The following is a 24,518-nucleotide window of genomic DNA, read 5'->3' as shown; positions in this document are numbered from 1 at the left end:
CTGAGCCGCTCCTGCGGCCTGGAGAAGCAGAGAGCTGCAGGACAGGAGGGGAGGTGAAAGCTGGCCCGAGAGCGGAGTGTAGGTTACCTGGGGGCGGGTGTCGGGGCGGAAGGAGGATCAGCGGCATCTGTGCAGCACCCCTAGCTCTCAGCAAGCAAGGCTGGACCGGAGCTGGTCCTTGCAGGGTGGAGCGACAGAGCCCGGTCCCGGTGTACCAGGAGGCTGCAGCGCCCAGGGGCGGGAGGAGAGCCCAAGCCAAGCCTGGTCCTCCTGGGCCTGGCGTAAGCGCTTCTCCCCCATCCCCGGGCGCTGGGCACAACCAGGGAGCGCCCAGCCCAGCCTCTTCCCGGGGCCTGCCGGTGGCCGCCTGAGCCCCGCGCACCGGCGAAGCGCAAGGGGCTGGACCGACCCAGCAGAGGGCGCGGCGCGGAACCGGGGCTCGCTGGACCCGCCCCCGGGCTCCGGCCAAGGCCCCGCCCCCGACCTCTTCGTGCCGAGAGAGGCCCCGCCCCCGAGTTCTGACTAAGTGAGGCCCCGCCCCCTCCGGCCAAGGGCCCACCCCAGGCTCCGGCCAAGGCCCCGCCCCCGACCTCTTCGTGCCGAGAGAGGCCCCGCCCCCGAGTTCTGACTAAGTGAGGCCCCGCCCCCTAGCTTTTACCGAGCGAGACCCCGCCCCCGGGTGCTGAGGCGGCTGGGCCCCGCCCCCAGGCTCTGACGAGCCCGGACCCCGCCCCTCGGGCTCGCGGGGGGGGGCGGGGCGAGGGCGCTGCTGGAGCGGCGCCCGGGGGGCGGGCGGGGAGCGGCGGCCGCGGGAGGGAAGCAGCATGGCGGCCGGGTGCGAGCCGCTGAGCGCGCCGCCGCCGCCGCCTTCCCCTCCTGCCGTGGCGGGGCCCGCGGGCCCGGTGCCCGAGTAGCCGCGCCGCCCGCAGTGCGCCCGGCCATGGAGCTCGCCCGGCCGGCCTTCCCGGCGCTGCCGCAGGCCAAGGAGGACTCCGAGGTGAGCGGCCCGGCCGCGCGCTCGGGCCTGGGGCGTCCCCCCCGTCCGCCCCGGCACCGCTCCCGCTCCACGTGAGGGGCCCGAGCGCCGCCGGATCGGCGCCCCCCTTCCCGGCCCCGGCATAGGCCTTGTGTGACCCGGCCTGCCCCGCCACGGCCCCACGCGGCCCTACCGCCTCCGGGACAGCCCCCCCGCTTCCTCACAGGGGCCTCCTGCCCCCCTTCCTTCCTCCCCGGGGGCCCCGTCACCCCCATCCTCTGCCGGCCCCTGGGATCTCTGCTGAGGCCCCCCTTCCCCCTACGGGGGCGCTGGACCATTGAACCCCCTTCAAGCCAGCGGGTGGGGCAGCCCCCAGGTCCCCACAGGGTGCCTAGGGACCCTCCCTCCCGTGCCTCCTGATGAGTAACTTCTGTGAGGGTCACTGCTGAGCCCTCTGCTGCTTGCTGCTGAATAGACCTGCCCCCAAGGTCCGACCTGCCCGCCCGGCACCCCGCCCGGCACCCCACCCCGCCCCCCCCGGCACCCGCCCGGCACCCCGCCCCCCCCAGGCACCCCCGCCCCCCAGGCACCCGCCTGGCACCCCAGCCTGCCACTGACTCTAACGCCCCCTCTCCTCTGTGGGATCACGAGGGACTTTCCACCAGCTGCCGTCTCCACCTGCCTGTAAGGTTGCCCCTGATTTGATAGCGTGGGCTGCAGGACAATTGACTGCTACCTCACTTCTTAGAAATTGAAGGGGGGTGGGTCACCTGGAAATCCCCTCTCCAGATATGTGGTGGTTACTAACTGAGATACAGTAGAAACAATTTGGAGCACTGGGTGATCCTTTGTTGAGGAAATACTTTGTGTTCAAGAGCTGTGACTGCCCTGCAGTTTAAGACAGGTGGCAATATCGGCTAAGACAAAACTACTCCTGGTGTGGTGTCAAAAGAGCGAGATCAGTTTGGTGTTTGATTTCTGAACTTCGCTTAAATCTGTAGTGCCAGTCTTGGGTAGGGGTAATGTGTTTTCATATGTTTCAAACAGGCACAAGTGTGCCCCTTTTGATAATGTCATATGGGTAGGGCCCTACCAAATTCACAGTCCATTTTGGCCATTTTTACAGTCATGGGATTTTAAAAATCATAAATTTCATGATTTCAGATATTTAAATCTGAAATTTCCTGGTGTTGCAACTGTAGGAGTCCTGACCCAAAAGGGGGTTGTTTGGGGGCAGGGGGTGTTGTATGATTATTGTAGGGGGTTTGTGATAGTGTCACTGTTACTTCTGTGCTGCTGCTGGTGGCGATGTTGCTTTCAAATCTGGGTGACAGGAGAGTGGCGCCTGCTGGCCAGGAGCCCAGCACTGAAGGCAGCACCACCACCACCAGCCGCAACACGAAAGTCAGGGTGGCAGGGTGCTGCATGGTCGCCGGGTTAGCAGCTACCCCTCTCTGGCCATCCAGCTCTGAAGACAGAGCAGAAGTAAGGGTGGCAATACCACAACCCCCCTATAATAACCTTGCGACCCCTCCACCCACAACCCTCTTTTGGATCAGGACCCCCAGTTTGAGAAACACTTGTCTCCCCTGTGAAATCTGTATAGTACAGGGTAAAAGTACACAAAAAACCAGATTTCACTGTCGTGATGCGTTTTTCACGCCATGAAATTTTTAGGGTCCGACATATGGGGAACACAAAATGCCACTGCATTTATGGTTGGATGTTGACAGTGTCCAAAATCTTGACAGTTTTATAAATTGCTGCATACTTCACAGATGCTTTCAATTATTACATCTGAATTGATGGGAATTATTGTTGCTTGCTTGTTTTGTATTATGGTGAGCTATTTGCAATACCTAATTTACTATATCTGTTTTCTTGTTTTGGTACTATTTCTTTAATGTCCTTTCCCTACTAGGTCTGGTAACTCTCTAAAATTTTAGACACGTTCTCAAACACAGTTATAATATGGTTTGTATCTGAACTCAAGTTAAAAGTTGTGTTCACAACCCCTGCAGGGTAGTCAGTAGTATATCTGTTTGTTTAAACAAAATATCTGCCCACTTTGGAGCACTCATGCATGCTACCTACAGCTGTGTCCAGAAGTAGTTAACCAGAATTGTGGCTGATGACATTTTAAACTTCAATTTTAACTAGCATAGTTTAAAAGGACACTGGGGTAAACCTATTTTGAAAATAAATATCATTGTTAATGTTACAGCGATTTTAGTTCATTAAAACTGAAATTATAAATCTATTTTACTTCTCACTGTTTGCATTTTTCAGTGCAGATAATGAAAACAGACTAATCCCTCATAGTTCTCAGACATTAACATAATGCCATAATGTTAGGGCTGTAAACGTGACAGGAAAAAAGTTGGAAATATTTTTTTAAACTGTGAAAGCGCTTCTATTGATCACAGGTCTTGTAAATGTTTTTACAAAATGTAAATTGTGTCTAACTTGCATCCCTTCAATCCCCATTTGTAGGGAGGCGTAAAGACTGTAATACCACTGATGTTAGAAAATATCTTTATAAAACTAAAGCAAACTGACAAGGAGAAACCTAAAATCACTTATGATGCTATAAAGTCCAGTGCTTAAAATGTGCTTTGGAAAAGCAAATGAAGTAAATTAAAATTGTCCAATCCACAAAAATAAAATAAAATCAGTGAAAGCTGAAACTTCGTCTCTTATACACTGCCACAAGAAGGTAGATTAGTACAAGTAGTATAACAATACACAACTGTTGAGACTCCTGTAATACCTAAGACTAGTGTGGTAGATTAACCATAAAATATCACAGTTTAAAAATGATCAAGAATGTTGGGAATGTAATCTGATAGGAGCATCAGTATCTTCACCCTAAGTCACAGTGGGTACTACTTTCTGTAATGTAAAATTTCCTATTCGAGTTCATTTCTCTCTGCATAATATCCAAGAGTAAAAAATCAACAGGCCAGTTGATTTATTTGGGACGACCTTTTCAGGCTGCATATTGCAGCTACTAGCCTTGGATAAAGATGCCTTTCAGAGCTCATCAGTGCCACCCTTCAATTAGCTAGAACAGGGGTTCTCAATCTTTTTCTTTCTGAGGCCTCCCCCGAACATGCTATAAAAACTCCATAGCCCAATTGTGCCCAAGAACTGGTTTTCTGCATATAAAAGCCAGGGCCAGCGTTCAGGGGTAGCAAGCAGGGCAATTGCCTGGGTCCCCATGAAATAGGGGGCCCCGTAAAGGTACATTGCTCAGGCTTCAGCTGCAGCCCCAGGGGTTTCAGTCCCATGTGGTGGGGCTTTGGCTTTCTGCCCTGGGCCCAGTGAGTCTAATGCTGGCCCTGCTTGGCGGACTCCCTGAAATCTGCTCGCTGCTCCCCTGGTTGAGAACCACTGAGCTTGAAGGCTTGCATTAAGAAACCCAAGGGAGCATTTACCCCTACCTGCTGGGGTGAGGTTAAGTTCATCATGCCTCAGCAGCATTTGTAGTCTGCTACCTTCTCAGGGACTGGAAATCATTATTGGCTCTCCCATATGAGCACACAGAGCCATTACTGGGGTGGCTCACATTTTCTAATTTTTCTTTGTATTTACTTTAATTGAATGAATTTTAGTGCTCATGCAAAGGAGGAGCTCAGTCATGTCTCCAGGTAGACATAATGTAGGCAGGCAGGTGCTGTCATCAAGCTTCTGCCACACATCTCTGCCAGCATACATCAGTCCTGACTTGCATTATCTCCACTGTTCCATGCTGATGCATGGACTGCAGTAATGCTAAATTGTGCAATTTTGTGACATGAGCCAATAAGGTCTTGGATGAGACCACTTCTTTACTGTTTTCCACTTGTAATCTGATTAGAAATTGAACCCATATTTCCAGCTCACAGTGCCATCGAGATTCCTATGGAGAATGTCTTTATCTATATTTTGTGCGTCTTGATACATACTAGAAATATATCACAGTTCTGGCAAAGCGCATCTGGTAGATGCTGTGAATGTGTGTTAACAATTATAAGCATTTGTTTTATTATGGATCAGTAATATCGAACATGTCAAAGCCTTCTGAATAATGATTTTACATGCTCCAAAATCATTTTAAACCTTAATTTCTCATGCTCTTTCAAACCCTACCCCCCAAAACCTCAAGTAATTAGCCTACATCTTCTAATTATTGCTTGCCAAATTCCATGAAAAACTGCAGAAGCTACACAAGGGGAAAAATTGGTATAACTGTTTCTACATTCCTGTACCTTAAAGGCACATTGTCAAGTACCCTAGATCCAAAGTTCAGCCGGCTTTAACAATTTGATTATTACTGCTTTAAATTCTTAAAGCTTTTTGGAGAAAACTCTCCGCTCAGATGCTGAGAAATTAAAATAAAAACACTCATTTAGGAGCTATATTTTGTACACGTTTCCTCTGCTGGTTCTACAGCAGTAGTTAATACACTGTTCCCCAGAACCCAGGTGTAATAACTAACTGATGGTGAATAAAGGAAGGAATAAATAAAGAAAAATCGTAATTTCGAGAGACAAAGATAATCGGTGTTTGCCAGAAATGTAGAAAAAAGCAGGATTTATGTAATTGAAACAATGCAGACCCTTAAACATACTTGCAGTGGTAATTACTGCTAAAATATTTTAGTTTGAAGAAAAAAAGAGCTAAGGATTTAAAATTTCCATTTTGTAGTCGTAATTTTTAGAGTTTGGATTATAGTTCAGTATTTGGATGCAGGTGCCTACAGTAAACATTCTTAATGTGGAGTTCAGTCTCTTGGTGCAGTGGCTCTCAACCTTTCCAGACTACTGTACCTGTTTCAGGAGTCTGATTTGTCTTGTGTACCCCCAAGTTTCACCTGACTTAAAAACTACTTGCTTACAAAATCAGACGTCAAAATACAAAAGTGTCACAGCACACTAGTACTGAAAAATTGCTTACTTTCTCATTTTTACCATATAATTATATAATAAATCAATTGGAATATAAATATTGTACTTACATTTCAGTGTATAGTATATAGAGCAATATAAACAAGTCATTGTATGAAATTTTAGTTTGTACTGACTTTGTTAGTGCTTTTTATGTAGGCTGTTGTAAAAGTAGGCAAATATCTAGATGAGTTGATGTACCCCTGGAAGACGTGTGCGTACCCCCATGTACCCTGGATGAGAACCACTGTCTTGGTGTATTTTGCATACTAGTTATTGCTTTAGTCTATTATATTATTCCATATAAAAATAATTGGGAGGACTCATTTTGTTTGGCAAACAAGTGTTTGACAGTGGTAAACACTCATAGCAACACTAATTTTGTGTCAGTTGTCTGTGGTTTAAAACTTTGTCATCTGTCTGTTTTGCCCAGATGGATTACAACTATTCTGTATAAACATTTAAAAATATAAGAAAAACTGGGAACATTTTCTTAAGCTTTCACTTTTACATGAGCTGTAGATTACTGTAAAATGAAACCCAGCAAAACCCCTCTTAATACAAACTTTAATACCTGCTGGTCTGTGGGCACTTAAAAAGGTTTTTTTCTGTTAAAATGTGTGATCAGCATACCCAAATAAAAATCAGACAGAGCAAAGACTTAAAAGAAATGCTACGCGATGCTAGCAAAGGATACAAATTAAAAAGAAAACAAATCTTGAGCCTGATTTCGCAGGATGTCAAAATACATATGTCAAAGGGGGAGCATTTCACAGCTGCAGATGCTGATAATCCTCTCATACTTTTTTAATCTACGGGCAACCCAGGATCTACCCTGCCCCAAAGCCCCACCCTGCTCACTCATCTCCCCCCGTCACTTGCTCTCCCCCACCCTCACTCACTTTCAGCAGGCTGGGGTTGGGGCTGGGGCCGAGCAGTTTGCAGTGTGGGAGCGGGCTCTGGGCTGAGCCTGGGGCAGGGGTTTGGGGTGCAGGAGATGGTGACGGGTGCAAGCTCTAAGCAAGGAATTTGGGTGCAGGCGGGGGCTCTGGGCTGGGGCAGTGTGTTGGGGTACAGGGTGCTGGCTCTGGGTGGGGGTCAGGGTTGGGGTGCTGGCTCTGGGGGGGTATGGGGTGCTGGCTCCGGGCGGGGGCTCAGGGCTGGGCGTTGGGGTATAGGTGGGGTTTGGGGTGTTGGCTCTGGGAGGGGGCTCAGGGTGCGGTTTGGGGTACGGCCTCTTGCTGGGTAGCACTGACCTCCAGCGGCTCCCAGTCGGCAGCGGGCACAGCAAGACTAAGGCAGGCTCCCTGCCTACACCGGCCCCATACGAGTCTTGGAACGGGCCAGTTTGCTGCTGCTGCTGCTGCCCCTGGGGGAAAGGCCGGGGGGGCATGTGGCTCTGCGCACTGCCCCTCTCTGCAAGCACCGCCCCTGCAGCTCCCCCAGCCAATGGGAGCTGTGGGGGCGGTGCTTGCAGGCAGGAGCAGAGTGCAGAGGGAGATCCCTGCCCCAGGGGCCATGCTGGCCACCTCCGGGAGTGGTGTGGGGCTGGGGTAGGCAGGGAGCCTGCCTTAGTGGCAGCCACGCTGCGAAACCAGAGATTGCAATCGACCGATTGGTGACCACTGGTTTAGACCCTGCACCTCTGTGGAGCTCTGTGGAAGTCAGTGGGAATCCCAACAGCCACAGAGGTTTACTTGCATGCAGCAGCTTCCAGGAGCATGGCCTAATCTGAAAAGTAATTGTAAAAATGACATTGTGAGGCTCCATGTTTGTCTCATCACTGTCCAAATCAATGTGCTCCGTTTACAAGAGGTGCATTTTCTAACTACAGTCCAGTAAAAACTCAGCCTTTTTCCTAATTAGATGTAAATAAAAACAGTTTTAAACAATCTTAGTAAAAAAATCCCTTCCCTGGTGCCAGTTGCAAATGTGTTCACTTCCTTAATATTTGTGGTGTTATCCTACTAGATGTTCATGGGTTCTCAGAGTCATCCAGACAATAGAGTAGGCAAGACCCCTATTTTCATCCTGTTGAAAAAAACAAAAATTATACTCCGATCGTGCCGAACAGTGAGAGGCAGCGCTCTGCCTTCACCCTCCATCATCTGTTGTTAATAGAATATTGCATTGATGTAATCTAATGGTTCCAAGTTAGTGTTTGTAAATTGTTATGGGATTTCTTCCAGACTAATACAACAAGGTGGAGAAAATAGCACACAAAACAAAGTATTTGTTCTTGCCATCTCTCCTTCCCTTATATACATTTTTCCATTTTCTTTCTAGTTTCCCTTGTCTTAATTTTCTTTGTTTACTCTTTTCCTGTTTCTTGAAAGGACGTGCTAGCCCACTAGCACACTTTCTCTTTCCTCTGTGTGTTCCCTCTTTCTCTTCAGTTATCTTTACCTGTTTCTATTCTGTCTGCTTCCTGCCCCATGAATTTCCCTGTTGTTTAGTCTTATTTTCCTATCCATTCCCCATTGTCTTTGTAGTCAATTAACTTGCTTCCCACCTCTGCTTTGGCATTCACTCTGTATTTTCAAAGGTTAAAATATTTGTATGGCAGTTTATATGCTGCACTGGAGAAGTACTCTGCAAAAATAGTTGATTTATCTACAGAAAACAAACTGTTAGAAGCTTATTGTCAAATGCAGCTTCTGTGGATGTGCCTCTGAGCAGCGCATGGATGCACTAGTGTCAAATCCTGTTTAACCATCCTTAGAAAGATCTGTGTGGGAGTTGTGTTCGACACCTTCTCTTGCCCAGCTCCATTCCTTATAGAAAGCCTATTTGTACCTGCTTGGTACTACTCTAGGGCAGCTCCTTTTTGTGGCTCCTAAGAATTTCAATCCCTGGTAGGAAATGGAGATTAAAGTTGCACATTTTACAGTGACAGAAAAGGTGGTTGCCAGTAATAGTCAGACCTTTCTCCTGAATATATTTTCAGCAGCCTAACTGTGTATATCTGATTAATGGCAAAACTAAGAATCAGACTAGATGAAATTCATATAATTGGATGTTCAATCATCACTTTATTAATGTGTTTTATGGCTTTTTGGCAGTTGTATTTTGCACTCCTATTTAGAAGTGCCATCAGTACAACCAATTTAAATTTTATATATGGCCCTTAATGCACGATATCACAATGTTTTATGGAAAAAAGTGATTAACTAATGAGAGAAGAAGGATTTCAAGATAAGTACAGGGGGAAAGAATTAGAGGATGTAAGTGAAAGAACAAACCACAACCATGGAGAGTTGTGGTGTGAGGACAAGATGCTAAAACTGTCAGAACAGACTAATAGTAGAAAATGAAATGAGGGAATTAGGGCAAAGTAAATCAGGTTTCCCTCCTGCCGTTCAAATTCATTGAATTTGGAGGGAGATAGGAAATTGAGAACTGTTCCCTAACCACTGGATTGTGGGATATTCTGATGTGGCTCTCTATCTCTCTTCTTGAAGCTGTCCATTTTGTATTAAATAATTATTCATAGGGCCAGAGAGAGAGAGAGAGAGAGAGAGAGTGAGAATGACTCCACAGTCCAGTAGGTAGGGCATGTCCCTGAAAGTTCAAACCCCACTCGTCAGGTAGAGAGAAGAAGTAAACTGGCATCTCCCACATATTGGGTGAGTACCCAGCCAGTGAGCTAAAGGTTAAAAGGGAGTCTGCCACCTCCTTTCCCCAACCATTTTGTGTGGAGTTAGGCTTGTGCCGCAGCTGCTCTGGAAAGAAATGGTGTAGGCACCTGACTGCAGGAGAGGTTTCGTGGCTGTGAATTGCAAGAAGAGAGAGGTGCCTCGCTTGTAGCATGGACTTAGGCACCTAAGTCTGAGAGAGAAGTGAGGCTTAGGACACATCCCTGTCTCATTGGCATCTCCCATTGGCTAGCTTAGGTAGGCAACTGCCTAGCATCCTGGCTTGTGTGGATCCCTTTCTTAGGCATCTATTTCCCCTATGTGTTGTATAGGGAGCATTGCAATGACTTATGTACTTTTGTGGATCCCTAGACCATGATATCAAGGATAAATTGAGATAGTAGCAATGAAGTCAGACTGTTGTGGAGCAGGGGACTTTCCCCTAATGGCCCATATACACCATAAATATAGTCAAAATAAGACTTGGTTACATTTTAGAATGTGGACAGGATAAGACTTAACTCTCTCCTATAATTGGACTAAAGCCTTTGACATGCCCAAGGCTCCCATCTGGTTGTGAGTAACAGACCCATCCACACTGCAAACTGTAACCTAGTCAGGGGGACAACTGTAATATAACCAGATTTTCTGACTTGGTTATAGTTATAGTGCTAGATGGACCTCAGTTATTTAGTCTCCATTGATCCAGTAGTAGGAGGTTACTGTATAGCAGGGGTGGTCAAACTTTTTGGCCTGAGGGCCACATCGGGTTTCTGAAATGGTATGGAGGGCTGGTTAGGGGAGGCTGTGCTTCCCCAAACAGCCAGGTGTGGCCCGACCCATATCCGATCACCCCTGCTTCTCGGTCCCTGATGGCCCCCCCGGGACTCCTTCCCTATCCACTCGTTCCCTGTCCCTGACTGCCCCCGGACCCCTCGCCTACAACTTGGCCAAACTTGTTCCTCACCCAGGCAAAGAGAGTTTGTCCAACAGTTCTCCGGTTATTAATATTAAATATAGAAGTCAGTGTCCCAGCTTGTGTGTTAATAGCCATCCCTTGCTTCAAAACACACATTCTCTCTTGTAGTTAATGCTTAAATATAAGGTTGGCTTATTACATGAAACACCAGGTTTTCCACCACTTTTTGGAGCTTGTGCCTCTCATCCAGAATACAAAGTGTTTCACAGGCCACCTATGCTACTGACCGTAATCATGAGCAGGCACAATTTTTTGACTGCAACAGGACCAGAAAAGATTAATCTTCATGGATTGCTTGCTCCTCAGCCAGAGCCGAGCTCCAGTAAAGACTGAATCACGTGCAGTGTGGTTGTATGCACTCATAAGCCTTAGCTATCAAAGCAAACATGTACCATTTCAGTGACGCATTGTCATGGTGCATGCGCGCATGTGAGTATTTGCACTTTGTCATACGTGATGTTTTTTAATGGAGTATGTGCTGTTTCATAGAAGGTAAATGCAGGCAAACACCACACACTGTTTAAAACTCCCTCACATTCTGCACTCTACACTGAGCCATTAGCTGGGGTTCTTGGGGACACACAAGTGCAGGATTTATGCTGTGTATTCATTTTAGTTCTTTCACAACTCCTGCAGTCCCCCTACATTCTCTCTGAACAGCTGTGCCTCTGAGCCACAATCCAGTTTGGGATAGCTGGTTATAGATGAACAATACCACTTTGTAAGGCTTTTCTTGATCACCTTTTACATGGCACTCTTCAGCTTGGTGATTTACAAACCATAGGAACCATTTCATCTGCTGCTGAGTTACATTCACTGCTTGGGTATAATCTACAAAACGGTTAACAAAGCTTAGCTGTATTACTGTATCCAGTTGGCATGTCTTAGTAGAGTTTGTTTTCATAACAAAATTCCCATGTTCTGTCTGATCTGAAAGGAGATGCTTACTATTGTTTGTCTGCTGGGTATCTCAGGCAGTACGCACAGAGCATTGTCACTCTGGAGAAAATAGCGATGATGGGATGAATTCCTTGGTGTGAGACATCTGCCAGGGCTTAATCTACAGACAAGGATTTTTTCATATACTTTCTGTACGGTAACGGAATAATCTTGTGTTGTTGAGTTCAAAAGCGCTGGAGAGCTATCATGAAACCACCAGAATAATTCTTGCAGTTTATGTTAGAATCTTTTAGTAACTAATCTTGTGCTTTCGGGTAAAGAAAGCACTTAATCTGAGAGAGCATCTTTCTGATACCTACTGTCCAAAAGAGATCCCAGTGGAGAATGGCTTTTGTACCCTTAAGACTTCCCAGAGACATTGGAGACTGATGTCTGGAGAGCACACTGTGACATTTTTCTTCATTCGGAATACCTTCAGGTCATCCCTATTTTTCTTTCCCTGGACTGTGTATTGCTAATTGCTGCCTGCTTTTCTTCCACAACTACATTTTCTGCTGCAGCATTTGGCCCCTATTATGATTTGTGCCAGCTTTCTTGTTTATGCTCTGTTTAAGTATTTACACAAAAAGGTGTGTTTTGTCCCTAGGAAAAGAAAATGAGAAAGCAGTAGGACTCAGTCTTGCCTGAATATAATTGATTGTATATTTAATGCTGTAATCCTTCAGACCAAACTTCTAACAAGATTATGTACTCTCAGTGTGCATTTCCACCATATTTTAGGTTAAGACTGTGTCTTCTAAATTTAACAATACAAAGCAACTAAACAAACAGTGTTTGGAGATGGAGATTGGATGGAGATTGGAATGCTGGTTCCAGCATCTGGAATGTGCAGGTGGATTGAGGGGATGGTACAAAATGAGCCAAGGCAGGCTGTAGTGACCTTGCACTGGCAGAAATGCATCCCCACAACAAAACTTGGAAGGGGTTGTGATGGTGCAGGCATCTGATACACTAACTAAAAGGAATATTCAGGTCCTTCTGGCTTGATGCAAGGAGGTGTGCATACAAACCCATACAATTGTCTAGGATAAAGAAAAATGGAAATGACTTTTTTGTGGCTTACTCTGCAGTTAATATAGAGTAAGTTTCTGGAATTGGCAAAGCTAATATCAAGTGATGGATTATATGGTGTTACCTGCAAGATTCCTGTTGATGTGTACCTTTGCCTATGTTATAGCCATAGAAACATCGCCTTTACCAGAATTTTGTATCCCCCAGGGCTAATGCAGAAAACTGTTTAGACACAGGTTAGGCTTGATCCACTCATCATGAAAAGTTTTAATTTCACTGTTCCCTTTGGCTGGAATTCTGCTAGTTAGTCCAACTTTCTTTGCTCTGGCAGTTCATTTTGACCCAAGATGCATTTAGTAGCAGATTATGAAATGGCAGGCAGCTGGCTTAATTTAGAAAATCCATTTTCCAGCAATCAGACTATTTCACAATGTGCTTGTTTGTTTTGGTTGCTAGCTTTTTTTGCACATTCCCTATTGTGTGTGTGTGTGTATGTATATATATATTTTATTTTATTTTTTAAAGGATTGGACCTATCCCATGAGAAGAGAGATGCAGGTATGACACTCTAATTTGTTCATTTGAGCCAAAGCCCAGTGGCTCATTCAGTAAGTACGTGGAGTTGCCAAATGAAAGACTTGAGTTCAAAACTAACCTCAGGCTCTTAGATAGCAGGCTGGCAGTATTGCAGCAGATATGCCTCCTGGGGGAGGGTGCATGCTACATTGTTCTTGAATTCCCCACCCCTAGTGGCTAGCATAGAGTAGTTACAATATATAGCAGGAGGATGCTAGCAATCACTTTTGCTGGACATGTGCTGTGTTCTATTGGAAGTTTAAGTATGAAGCTAGGGATTTTTTTAATGGGGGAAGAGGAATGAGGAGAGAAGAGAGGACAGTCTAGAATGAAGGGTGTCTGGGATCAGTATTGCAAACGTAAAGTTAAAAAACACTATTAATTGGGAATCTTGTTCTCTCTCCCAACGCCTGAAATATACAGTTTTCTGCCTTCATGTATGTTTTAGAGCATGGGAACTACAAATAGACTAGAACTTTGCTTCTGACTTAAATTCATTCAGAAGCAGGTGTTCTCAAATAGCAGCGTTTGGGGAATTTAAGTGTTAGTACCAAGACCTTTCAGCCAAATCCTTGCATAAAATAAAGCTCTTTGGACATGCCTGAAAGTGAGATTGAATGGAGGGAGGATAACTGGATACAAATTAATCATTTGTTCCTAACTATCATATAAAGTGAAATAATTTATGTAAACTGAACATAAGTGAGCTTTTGGAATACGTAAGATGACTTGCCTTCACGCCAGCTCACAATTCCACTGAAACCCACTAATTAAACGAGGGCTAGATGAGGTGCGGCAATCTAACTTGAACTTTGTCCGTATAAAGGATTTGAATTCTCTTTCAAAAATAAGCGTCTCTTCTTATGGATCACATTTCTTTTACTTTACAAAACTTTTTTTCCTAGTCCTGTTATAAATGACACTTGATAACATGTCCCTCATGATAAATTACTTGTTTCCATGGCCACAGTTGGAGTTGAGAGCCCAATGCATTTTTAACTAAGTTTTTTGAGTTGATGTTTAATGTTTTTTTTTCCCCCGTAGGAAATTTTACCTGGTTTATTTTTAGGCCCATATTCTTCAGCTATGAAAAGCAAGGTACGTTTTTCAGAATATTCTCTTCTAAGTAAAGTTCTAGCAAAATTGCTTTTTGCACTTTAACATAAAGAAAAAGGAGTACTTGTGGCACCTTAGAGACTAACCAATTTATTTGAGCATAAGCTTTCGTGAGCTACAGCTCACTTCATTGGATGCATACTGTGGAAAATACAGATGTTTTTATACACACAAATCATGAAAAAATGGGTGTTTATCACTACAAAAGGTTTTCTCTCCCCCCACCCCACTCTCCTGCTGGTAATAACTTATGTAAAGTGATCACTCTCCTTACAATGTGTATGATAATCAAGGTGGGCCATTACCCAAGCTATTACCAGCAGGAGAGTGGGGGGTGGGGGGAGAGAAAACCTTTTTGTAGTGATAAACACCCATTTTTTCATGATTTGTGTGTATAAAAACATCTTCTGTATTTTCCACAGTATGCATCCAATGAAGTGAGCTGTAGCTCACGAAAGCTTATGCTCAAATAAATTGGTTAGTCTCTAAGGTGCCACAAGTACTCCTTTTCTTTTTGCAAATACGGACTAACACGGCTGCTACTCTGAAACCTGTCACTTTAACATAGTTATTGTGAAAAAGTAAATTGCATACAGTTAATGTTTACACAACTCTCTGAAGTCTTTCATATATGAGCTCAGTATAAATGAGGCAAGATAAATGAGGTAATTATCTTTTATTGGACCATCTTCTACTTTCGAGCTACACAGAGCTCTTCCTCAGGTCTGGGGAAAGTACTCAGGGGATATGCCTATGCAGCAAAGAAAACCCTGCGGCTAGCCCATGCCATCTGACTCAGGCTTGCGGGGCTCTGGCTGCTTCATTGCTGTGTAGACTTCTTGGCTCAGGCTGAAGCTTGAGCTCTGGAACCCTCCCACCACACAATCCAGCCTGAGCCCAAAAGTCTACACAGCAATGAAACAGCCCCTCACGGCCCAGCTGCAGGTGTTTCTTTGCTGTGTAGGTATACCCTGTCTCACAGCTAAATACATGGTCGAACAGATAGCGTAGCATAAGAAGTTAGCATATATTCCAAGGGACCGTTCAAGGTGGAGTGGACTGTAACCATCCCTTTTAGAATATGTGCTAACTACTTATGATAAACTGTCTGTTCCACCTTGTATGTAGCTGACACTGACTACCTTTCCTAGACCCAAGGAAGAGCCTGTGTAGTTTGAAAGCTTCTCTCTCACCAACAGAAGTTGGTCCAATAAGGTATTACCTCACCCACCTTGTCTTTCTAATACCCTGGGACCAATACAGCTACAGCAACTCAGTATGAATAACGTATTGTCATAAGAACATAAGAGAGGCCATACTGGGTCAGACCAAAGGTCCATCCAGCCCAGTATCCTGTCTACCAACAGTGGCCAATGTCAGGTGCCCCAGAAGGAGTGAACCTAACAGGTAATGACCTAGTGATCTCTCTCCTGCCATCCGTCTCCACCCTCTGACAAACAGAGGCTAGGGACACCATTCCTTGCCCATCCTGGCTAATAGCCATTAATAGACTTAACCTCCATGAATTTATCCAGTTCTTTTTTTAAACCCTGTTATAGTCCTAGCCTTCACAACCTCCTCAGGCAAGGAGTTTCTTATATTACCTGCTATGGTTTGTCAGATTTGCAAACTCAAAAAAATGTGTTAACTTGGGCAGGATGAAGGTAATCTGGGGTTATAGGCACATTATGACATGAGGTTCCTCGGCCTGTGCCCCTGTGCTGTGGCCCCACTCCTCCCAGAGCAGTGAGTCTTGGAATTGGCACCCCATTCTGATACATGGGGCAGTTCAGTTCACACCTCTCAGCTGTTATTTCAAGCTGTCTGCAGACTCAGGTAGACATCTTTGTATCTGTTGCACCCAGTTCATGTTTTTGAGCTTTCCTTGACAATCAGGAGAGCACAAAACTTATTTTTAAACAAATGAAAGCTGAGTCTCATGAAATCACATGCCTACGATGTTAACTCCTGAAGTCAGACCCTGAACTCAGCTACAGTGATTTATTCACTTGCCTCTGCCTTATACAACTACGCTACTCACTCCAGACAAAAGAATCTGTAATACTAGATTGTATAAACAATTTTTCAGTGACTTCCCCTGAAGGTGATGAGCATTTATTAGTGATTTCACCATAATTAACAAAATCTGAATTTATAGATTGACTTCTTTTAAAAGAACTTTACATAGATTGTGGCAAGCAGATATTTCTGTGAATGCTTCTCTGTACTTTGTTCAGACAATGGATATTGTGCCACTGAGAGTTATTTCTCTGTTAGTGTTAAATCATAAATCAGATCAGTCAATATAATATTTATGTAGTGTGAACTAAGCGGTTCAATTTTAACATATCCCAGAGGCAGAAAAAAAGTTTGCAAAATTACATCGTATAGTTTAGAAATATAATTTCTCGCCTGTTATGGACTGGTTCCATCAAGATTCAGTGTTAGCAATAATATTACCACATGGCACATGAACTTGAGAGAGATTTCAAGAAGTTGAAGGGTGTGTTGGGGATGGGGAAACCCTTTTTTAAACCCCCTCTCTGCTTGATGCTTTTTTATCCCTGCTGCCAGGAGCATTCTCCATATAACCCTACATTTGATAAAACAGTTCGTCTCTTTATCTGACTATTGGAGGTCTAGTCTTAAATGTATTAACTTTTTATATACTTGCCTGATAACCCCAATCTAACATTTCACATAGATCATATTTTAAGGATAGCATGTCATTTTTCATTATAACTCTTAATATGCTACAATAAAAAACATACATGTTCTTTAAAAAGTTTACCTAAATTCTTATCTTTTGCAGCTACCTATACTTCAAAAACATGGAATAACCCATGTGATATGCATACGGCAAAATATTGAAGCAAATTTTATTAAACCAAACTTCCAACAATTATTTAGGTAAGAAATTAACATAACAGCATTCTGAAAAATAAAACAATATTGAAGATCTTATTTTGAAAAGCTATGCTTTAATTATATTTAATGGGATTTTAAAGGTGTTTTCCTTATTGCTAGCATGGTCCTCTCAAGTAATCGTGTTATGTTCATATTAATTGTTTGAAAAATGTCACACTAAAATAAACAAGGGTGTGTCAGATAATCTCTAAAATGTGTATTTGTCTCACCACGCCACAAAGTACTTTGTGGTATACCAAACAAATACACAAATAGTCTCCAACTGTCTTCCAATTACTGATCTGTCAGTTCTGGTTATAGTTTGTTTTAGTAAGTTGAAACACTGTTGCAATAACAGATTCAAAGACAATATATGCAGCCTTCTTGTGGCACACAGGCCCCCAGAAGAGAGTTCAGTACAATTTAACATCTTGATAATATTGGAAATATGGAATAGTGGTTCAGCTCCATTATATATAAATTCATACCCAGCGTGGTCCTCTGTATCTTTGATTCCTTATCGGTTTTGCACTGCATTTTGGATCTCATCCTTCGAGCTGAGAACTGGATAGGATCCTTCAGGTTCAGTCAGAACCTTTTAACGGCCTACAAGGGTGCTACATTCCCTGTAGTCCTGGAATTGAGGCAGGAAAATGAGGCTAGCTCTTTTATATGGCATTGTACAACATCTTATGCAGTTTTCTGAATGACATTGCAGCAAAGCTATCTTCCAGATTTACTGTACCCATTAAAGAAAAGGCAATATGTAAGACTGTTGTATGCTCACAGTAACTGTTTTAATTTCAGGTATTTAGTCTTGGATATTGCAGATAATCCAGTTGAAAATATAATACGATTTTTCCCTACGGTAAGTATCTTGGTCTGTCAGTTTGAGTCGATTGTGGATGGAGCAGTTCATAGTCAGATTTTCCAAAGTGACTAGTAATTTTGAGTGTTGCAGTTTTTCAGTGCTTAACTTGAAACATCTTATAATGGATTCTATTCCTGGCTCTGCCACTGTCCTGCTTATTGACCTTGATCAGGTCAGTTTGCCTCTCTGTGCCTCAGTTTCCCCATCTGCGGAACTGGGACAATGATACTGACCTTTAAGATCTGCTGATGAATAGTAATATATAAGAGATAGGTGGTGGTGGTATTATTATTATTTTTATTATTAGCGCTTGATTTTCAGTGGGTGCTCATCTCTTTCGGAAAAGCAGGCCCATTTAAAGTATCCTAAGATGTGTACCCAGAATTACTAGATATTTTGGAAAAGCTTGGTTTCTAAGAATCAACCCTATATTTTTTTCCTTACAGCAAATGTTAGTACAGGTCAGCTTAAAAAATGAAAGGAAACTGAATGGTGCAATATTTAAATTCATTTTCTGGTAGCATATCTTAATCTACTTTAAAGGACTTAAAATGCAATATTCATAATAAAAAAAAATCATTTAAATATCTAGTTACACTCTGGAACATTAAACAGAAAAATGTGGTTAAAGAAATGCTGAACCTCAATTTGTACACTTTGGATTGTTTGTTTTTGAGAGAATTGAAGCATTGTATGGGAATTCCCCCCAAATTAAATTGTGAGGGAGCGAAATCACATCTGGTCTTGCATCTTACAGTAGTCCCAGTGTTTTCATAGTGTGGACCACATAATAGCCACCGCCTTCCTAATCATTAATCCAATGTACTACTTTGCAGCTACTTGCCTTCTCCCCATTCCCCTGCACGTGCTGCCCTGCTGCCTGGTCCTTTTTTCTGCCCTGTTCCTTGTAACTGTTTTACTCTGGATATGGCTGTAGACATTCAGGATGGCTCTTGTTTGCTCTCCTATGTAGCTATGACCCAAAAAAGAGATGTCTTATTTCCAGCTGCTTTTGAAGGTTACTGGGCTCTTCTATGCAGTTAAGAGACTGGGGGCTTGAGCAGCAGCTGGAAACAAGGAAGAGCCAGCACTATTTGACCATCTCATATTGGTGTTGGTCCAGAGAGCTCTTTAGACCACCAAATCCCATGTTGTTGGTTGATTAATAGAAACCTACACAAGAGATTTTAAAAGGTGGCTTTTTACAGTAGATATACCGACATCAATGTAATTCTTCGTAAGTACTTTATTGTGACCCAGATTATATTTCTGTTGGGTATTTTGCTTTTCATCTGTTCACTTCCGGATAGCATAGGCTGTTTGCATTGAATTGTCATGAAGTATCTTGGGATCATGGTGGGATTATAAATAACAAACTTTGTTCATGGTAATGCTTAACTAAAATGTGTTTAATTTCTGATAATTAATTAAATCTCTTCAGGTAGCTCTCAAATAACTGTCCACCAAAACTTTTCTTTGTATTTCAAAATTCTCATTAAAAAAAAGCAAACCCTAATTTGTATGTAGAACAGCTAACTGACATATTTAGCATGTAAAATCTTGAATCCTTACATATTGACTAATGATGTTTGGTGTGAAAACTCTTCAGTTTTTAAATGTAAAAACGGTGTTAGTATTTACAGCTCTAGTTGGAACTGCATGTCTTCATATAACCAGCTCACTCTTTTCCCTACAGACTAAAGAATTTATTGATGGAAGTTTACAAACTGGAGGTAAGCTTGAATTCACTTTTTCTTTGATTTACCTAATATCCTAATAGTTTGTTACAAAGCTTTAAAAATCCACTTGTTTAGTTGTGTGTATCTGGGCATAAATACTTGTAACTGTCAAGTACCGAAGTGGGGATTTCCCAAATGTTTGGGTTTTTTGGCTGACTGGCGCTTGTCATTTTGCGTGCTCATGAACCTGGTAGTGGAATTAGTCTTAACACTGCATTTTAATATAGGCCCAATACAAACTATTCTCCCTCCCTTCCACCCAAACTTGGATAACCAATCTATTCCTAGAGCAGTCTGTCCACTGCAGATTTGATTGTGTTCTGGAAATTAATACAGATTCATGTGCTTGGGTTTTTGTTTTTAAATGTAGGGCCTTGCTCCTCTACTAGGATCCGCGCTAACAGGATCCCGATTAGTGATCTAGAGTGAAGTAAAACAACATTTGTAAGACACTAACCTATTATTCTTAAGCAAATACCTTGCTGTTGCATAGATGTGTTTAAGGTGAAAAGCTGGTAAACTTGGGAGAGAATAATTTTTATACAAGTGTGTGTATATATATATATATATATATACACACACAAACATCTATACAAGTAAATCTCTCTCCTCTCAGGAAAAGTTCTTGTCCATGGAAATGCAGGGATTTCTAGAAGGTAGGAACCTTTCCCTTTTTTCTTTTGTTTTTTATATGCAATATGTTTTTTTTCTAAATAGTTTGTTTCTTTTCAGTGCTGCCTTAGTTATTGCATACATTATGGAAACATTTGGGGTGAAGTACAGGTAAGAAAAGTACATTTAAACTGATTTGGAATTTAGTTGTCTTAAGTTATCTGTAGAAATTAAAAGTTTAATTTAAAAAATACTTATGGGACATTGGTCCATTTGCAGTTTAAGATAACTGCTGCCTTCCCAACCAAGTACTTAAGTGTAAATGTAAAGTAATGATTTAACTTAGTAGTATTATAAAGAATTTTCAAAGAGACATACACTCTGTGGCTTTAGGGTTGAAGCCAACCTTTAACTCTTGGGGGTTGAGAGGAGACTTTCCCTTTGGGCAGATTACCCAATTGCCTGCTGCAGGGTTGCTTTCAGCTTTCTCTGAAGTGGGTGGAGACAGGATACTGGACTAGATGGATCACTAGTCTGTTCCAGTGTGGCAATGCCCATGTTCTTACCAGCTGTAATAGTCCCTTGGGGCCTCTGCCACCCAGTGCAGTTTAGAGATGTCCTAACGCTGTGCCTTGAGACCAACCTTGTGGCCCTAGGCAAGGGGGAGCCTAAAGCCACCTTCTCCTACACCCCCAAGCTAGTCCAGGTACAGAAGGGCTAGTTCTAATGGTCTTTTAAAGAAAAGTGTTTCCCCCTAAGAATTTAGAGCCAGTAGCAATAGACTGGTCTAGCTGTATTTATTTTGTCAGTCCAAAGAGATGAGTGCAGAGATCTTTTTTCTCGTTAAGGGATGCATTTACTTATGTTCAAGAAAGAAGATTCTGTATTAATCCTAATGCTGGATTTGTCCATCAACTTCAGGTAACATTTTTTCCTGGTTATAACTTAAATCACATGGCTTTCTTTCCCGCCAGTTATGTATATACTTATGCAACTAAAAATCAGTGTTTCTCAAGTGGTTTAAAATTAATCTAATTAGAATGTTTGTTAGCATACTCTGACACTTGTTTATCTGGAATTATGGAGGGTGGGGGAGAAGAGAGCTGTCACTTTAATCAGTTACCAGAATCAAACTTTGAAAAAAGCAACTTCAGACATCAGTAAGAAATGAAAATCTGTTATTTCATACATCATCTTAGGGCTTCTTAACTACTGGTTAGTCGGCAGACAGGGGAGAACTTCAAAGCAGATACCGTGGTCCGCAATCACTACATTTATTGGCATCATATCGGAGAACAGAAAATAGCTCAGTAGTAAGGTTTGACATCCCTATGCCATCAGCTTTAAATAGATTTACCACCAGCTTTAAATAGGTCTTTTGCGTAAATGGCTGGGAAGCCTGGGGTGATCTGCTGAAATGTGCTTGTAATAGTTGTCAGTCATCCACTTGGCTGCCTGGTGGTGAGACAATTTATTTAGTTTTATTTTTACAGTATCTTATTTATAGGAAGCCTCTCCTTGTGCAGTCATCTTATTTCTAAATTTGTGGCATTTGTTTGCAGTAAAATAATACCGTGTCTTCCTCTTCACAGCCCTATGCAATTGCGCCCCTGTCTAAAATCGCTGCAGTAGTCCTATATTGACAGTTCAGTTGCTTTATAGTCCAGTCCCCTCCCTGGAGCAACACTGCCTCCTTTTCCCGAAACATCCTTCCTTGAGAACCTGTGTTCATGCAACCTTTTTCTCCTCTTTGAGTGTGAGCATCAGAGGGGTAGCCTTGTTAGTCTGGATCTGTAAAAGCGGCAGAGAGTCCTGTGGCACCTTATAGACTAAGAGACGTATTGGAGCATGAGCTTTCGTGGGTGAATACCCACTTCGTGCAGCTACTGTTAGGTGGATGCCATCTCTTTCCTCCACCCTGCCCCGACTGTCTCAATTTGAACACTAATTGCCACAAGAAAGAAAAATGGGGCTAACAAGATGGATGTGTTCCAATAAGCATAACTCATTTACTAAATGTTTTCATTCCCATAAACCCTCCTCTAACCTTTGTCCTAAGCAGCTTTCTCTCTAACTTAGAGTCCAGTGTCTCCTTACTTTGCAAAGGTCCATGCGTACCTAGTAGCAATATGTCCTTATTTTTTTAGGAATATGAAGCCATCTATCTAGCAAAATTAACTATCCAGATGATGTCACCACTGCAGCTGGAGAGATCACTCTCTGTTCCACCTGGTACTACAGGTAAGAAGTCTCTTCTGTTCTTTGTAACTACTCTCTTGTCTCCTAAGGACAGTTATGTGGGTTGGTTTTGTGAAGTGATTTCCATTGGCAACAATGGTCAGGCTTACCTGTGCAGTGCATCTGTTTCTCTGGGTGAAAAATGACTTCAATTGGTATAGAGGAGTTACTTGCAATCTTATGTTTAGGATGGAGTACTGAAAATGCTCCACTTCCCTGATATACTGGAGAAAGGGTAGCTTTGTGGCATGCATCCCCAGAACCTGCTGAAAGCCCTGAGCTACGTGGAGATCCAGATGGGGGGGCAGCCAATAGTCAGAGCATATTCCATGCCTAAAGCTAAGGCAGCTTTGCTTGGGAGGGAGGATTTTGCTGTGTTTCAATTGAGAGAACTGAGCACTTTTAAAATGTTACCTTTAGTCTCCCTCCCTCACGTTGTCCCAACAGTGGCCTCTGATCAGGCCAGGCAGGGAGCACATGCCGTGATGACAGAAGAGTGAGGCTTTAATAGCCCACACCCACTGCACCTATTCAGATATGATTTTTCAGTTGCTTAATTCTTTAACTTTAATAAAGACTGAATTTGAGCGGTTTGCTGTAGCCATGTCCGGTAACAAAGTGCACTTGAACGTTTCATGGTGGGAAAAGTGTTGCCTTTGTTGGAGGAAGACTAGTCAGAGACCAAGAAAGGAAAGCTTCACCCCACAAGGTGAAAGTTTTGGAAGGTTGAGTATGTGCAGATTTGAGTTTCTAATGCAAACTGCCTTGTGATCTTAATGATGATAGGTGCTTATAACAACTGACTTCTTAAAGCATATTCTCGAATATTTTTTTTTTAGGAAGTTTGAAGCGAACACATGAGGATGAGGAAGAATTTGGAAATATGCAAGTGGCAGCAGCACAGAATGGGTGACGTAGAGCACCACTATTCCTAGAGATTGTGAAACCCTGCACATGGAAGTGAAGAAAACTAGAAAAGATAAATTAACACAAAACAATGAACACACCCAGAGCTTCTTTTCAAATACATGTTGCTTCCAGATGTAAATCTGCCTCTGCAACACACACACAGCAACATTTTAATATGTTGGACTTCTTGAATGAATAGATGGCACTGATTGTTTTACTCCTTTTTTACACTTTACAGTTTTATTCTATACCAAGATTTTTGGACTTGCAAAGAGGTATTATTGCAATAATGCACTTTTCATACTTGAAATTTCTTTATTTGTATGATATAAAGTTATTACTTTAAACAAAATGCAAGCTGGGGGGATTTGTTTATAAAGTTATTTGTGTAATTTATAACAAGAGACTTTAGTAAAGAAAAGTTTGCTAAAATTCACTGTGTTCTAAGTATATATTGCAGCTTAGTTACTCCACTTTTAGAAACATACAAAAAGTGGAAATATATCCTGTTTTTACAAACTTCTATATACCTTCTGCTGTTAGCAGTTGAAACCTCCTCAATTATCTGAACAGCATTGACTTGTTATCCTCATGATAAAACCCCACTGGGTACCAATTTATCTTTGAATACACTGACTGCCCTCTTGTTAGTCTTTGAGAAGAGGAAGTACTGATCTAAAAACCTCCATTAGTATAATGCAAGCTAATCTAATAACGGTATCTGGTTAGAGTAAATTATTAAATTAAAAGGGTCATGTGTTAAACTAAGCAAAGGGGAAACCACCATCTCAACTTGATATATACTAGGACTGAAATCTTTCTATTAGCGAGCAGGAATCAGTATAAGGTTTTGGCAAACTTAGTTGTTAAGTCAGCCAATAGTGGATGTAACAAAATTAAAAATAGAACCATTGCCTTCCAACTCATTTCCAATGCCTTTCCCGTGTATTGTATCAAACAAGGGAACCTTCGGACAAGTAGTGGTGAAAGCATACTACAAGACCGTAGCCTGGTCGACCGAATGGAGGAACACTGATGTTTCACTCAAACACCAGCGAGTG

General features: G+C 42.8%; 1 protein-coding gene across 1 annotated transcript; it reads left to right on the top strand.

The window, feature by feature from the left end:
* Positions 1–914: 914 nt before the first annotated feature.
* Positions 915–24,518, top strand: STYX (serine/threonine/tyrosine interacting protein). The gene is made up of 11 exons (XM_074956510.1): positions 915–997; positions 13,015–13,047; positions 14,110–14,163; positions 16,994–17,091; positions 17,896–17,956; positions 19,656–19,692; positions 20,315–20,354; positions 20,431–20,481; positions 21,159–21,231; positions 22,458–22,551; positions 23,388–24,518. Exons 1-11 carry the CDS (start codon positions 941–943, stop codon positions 23,459–23,461), a joined length of 672 nt encoding a protein of 223 aa, XP_074812611.1. The 5' UTR covers positions 915–940; the 3' UTR covers positions 23,462–24,518.

Source organism: Natator depressus, chromosome 6 (assembly GCF_965152275.1).
Source record: "Natator depressus isolate rNatDep1 chromosome 6, rNatDep2.hap1, whole genome shotgun sequence".
NCBI classification, from domain to species: Eukaryota; Metazoa; Chordata; order Testudines; family Cheloniidae; genus Natator; species Natator depressus.
This window is presented reverse-complemented; position numbering and strand designations above follow the sequence as displayed.

Coding starts and splice junctions, on each gene's coding strand:
- STYX (XM_074956510.1), top strand. CDS start 941: ATGGAGCTCGCCCGGCCGGCCTTCCCGGCGCTGCCGCAGGCCAAGGAG. Junction 19,693..20,314: donor TGGAAGTTTACAAACTGGAG/GTAAGCTTGAAT, acceptor CTCTCCTCTCAG/GAAAAGTTCTTGTCCATGGA. Junction 20,482..21,158: donor ACATTTGGGGTGAAGTACAG/GTAAGAAAAGTA, acceptor TTTCTCGTTAAG/GGATGCATTTACTTATGTTC.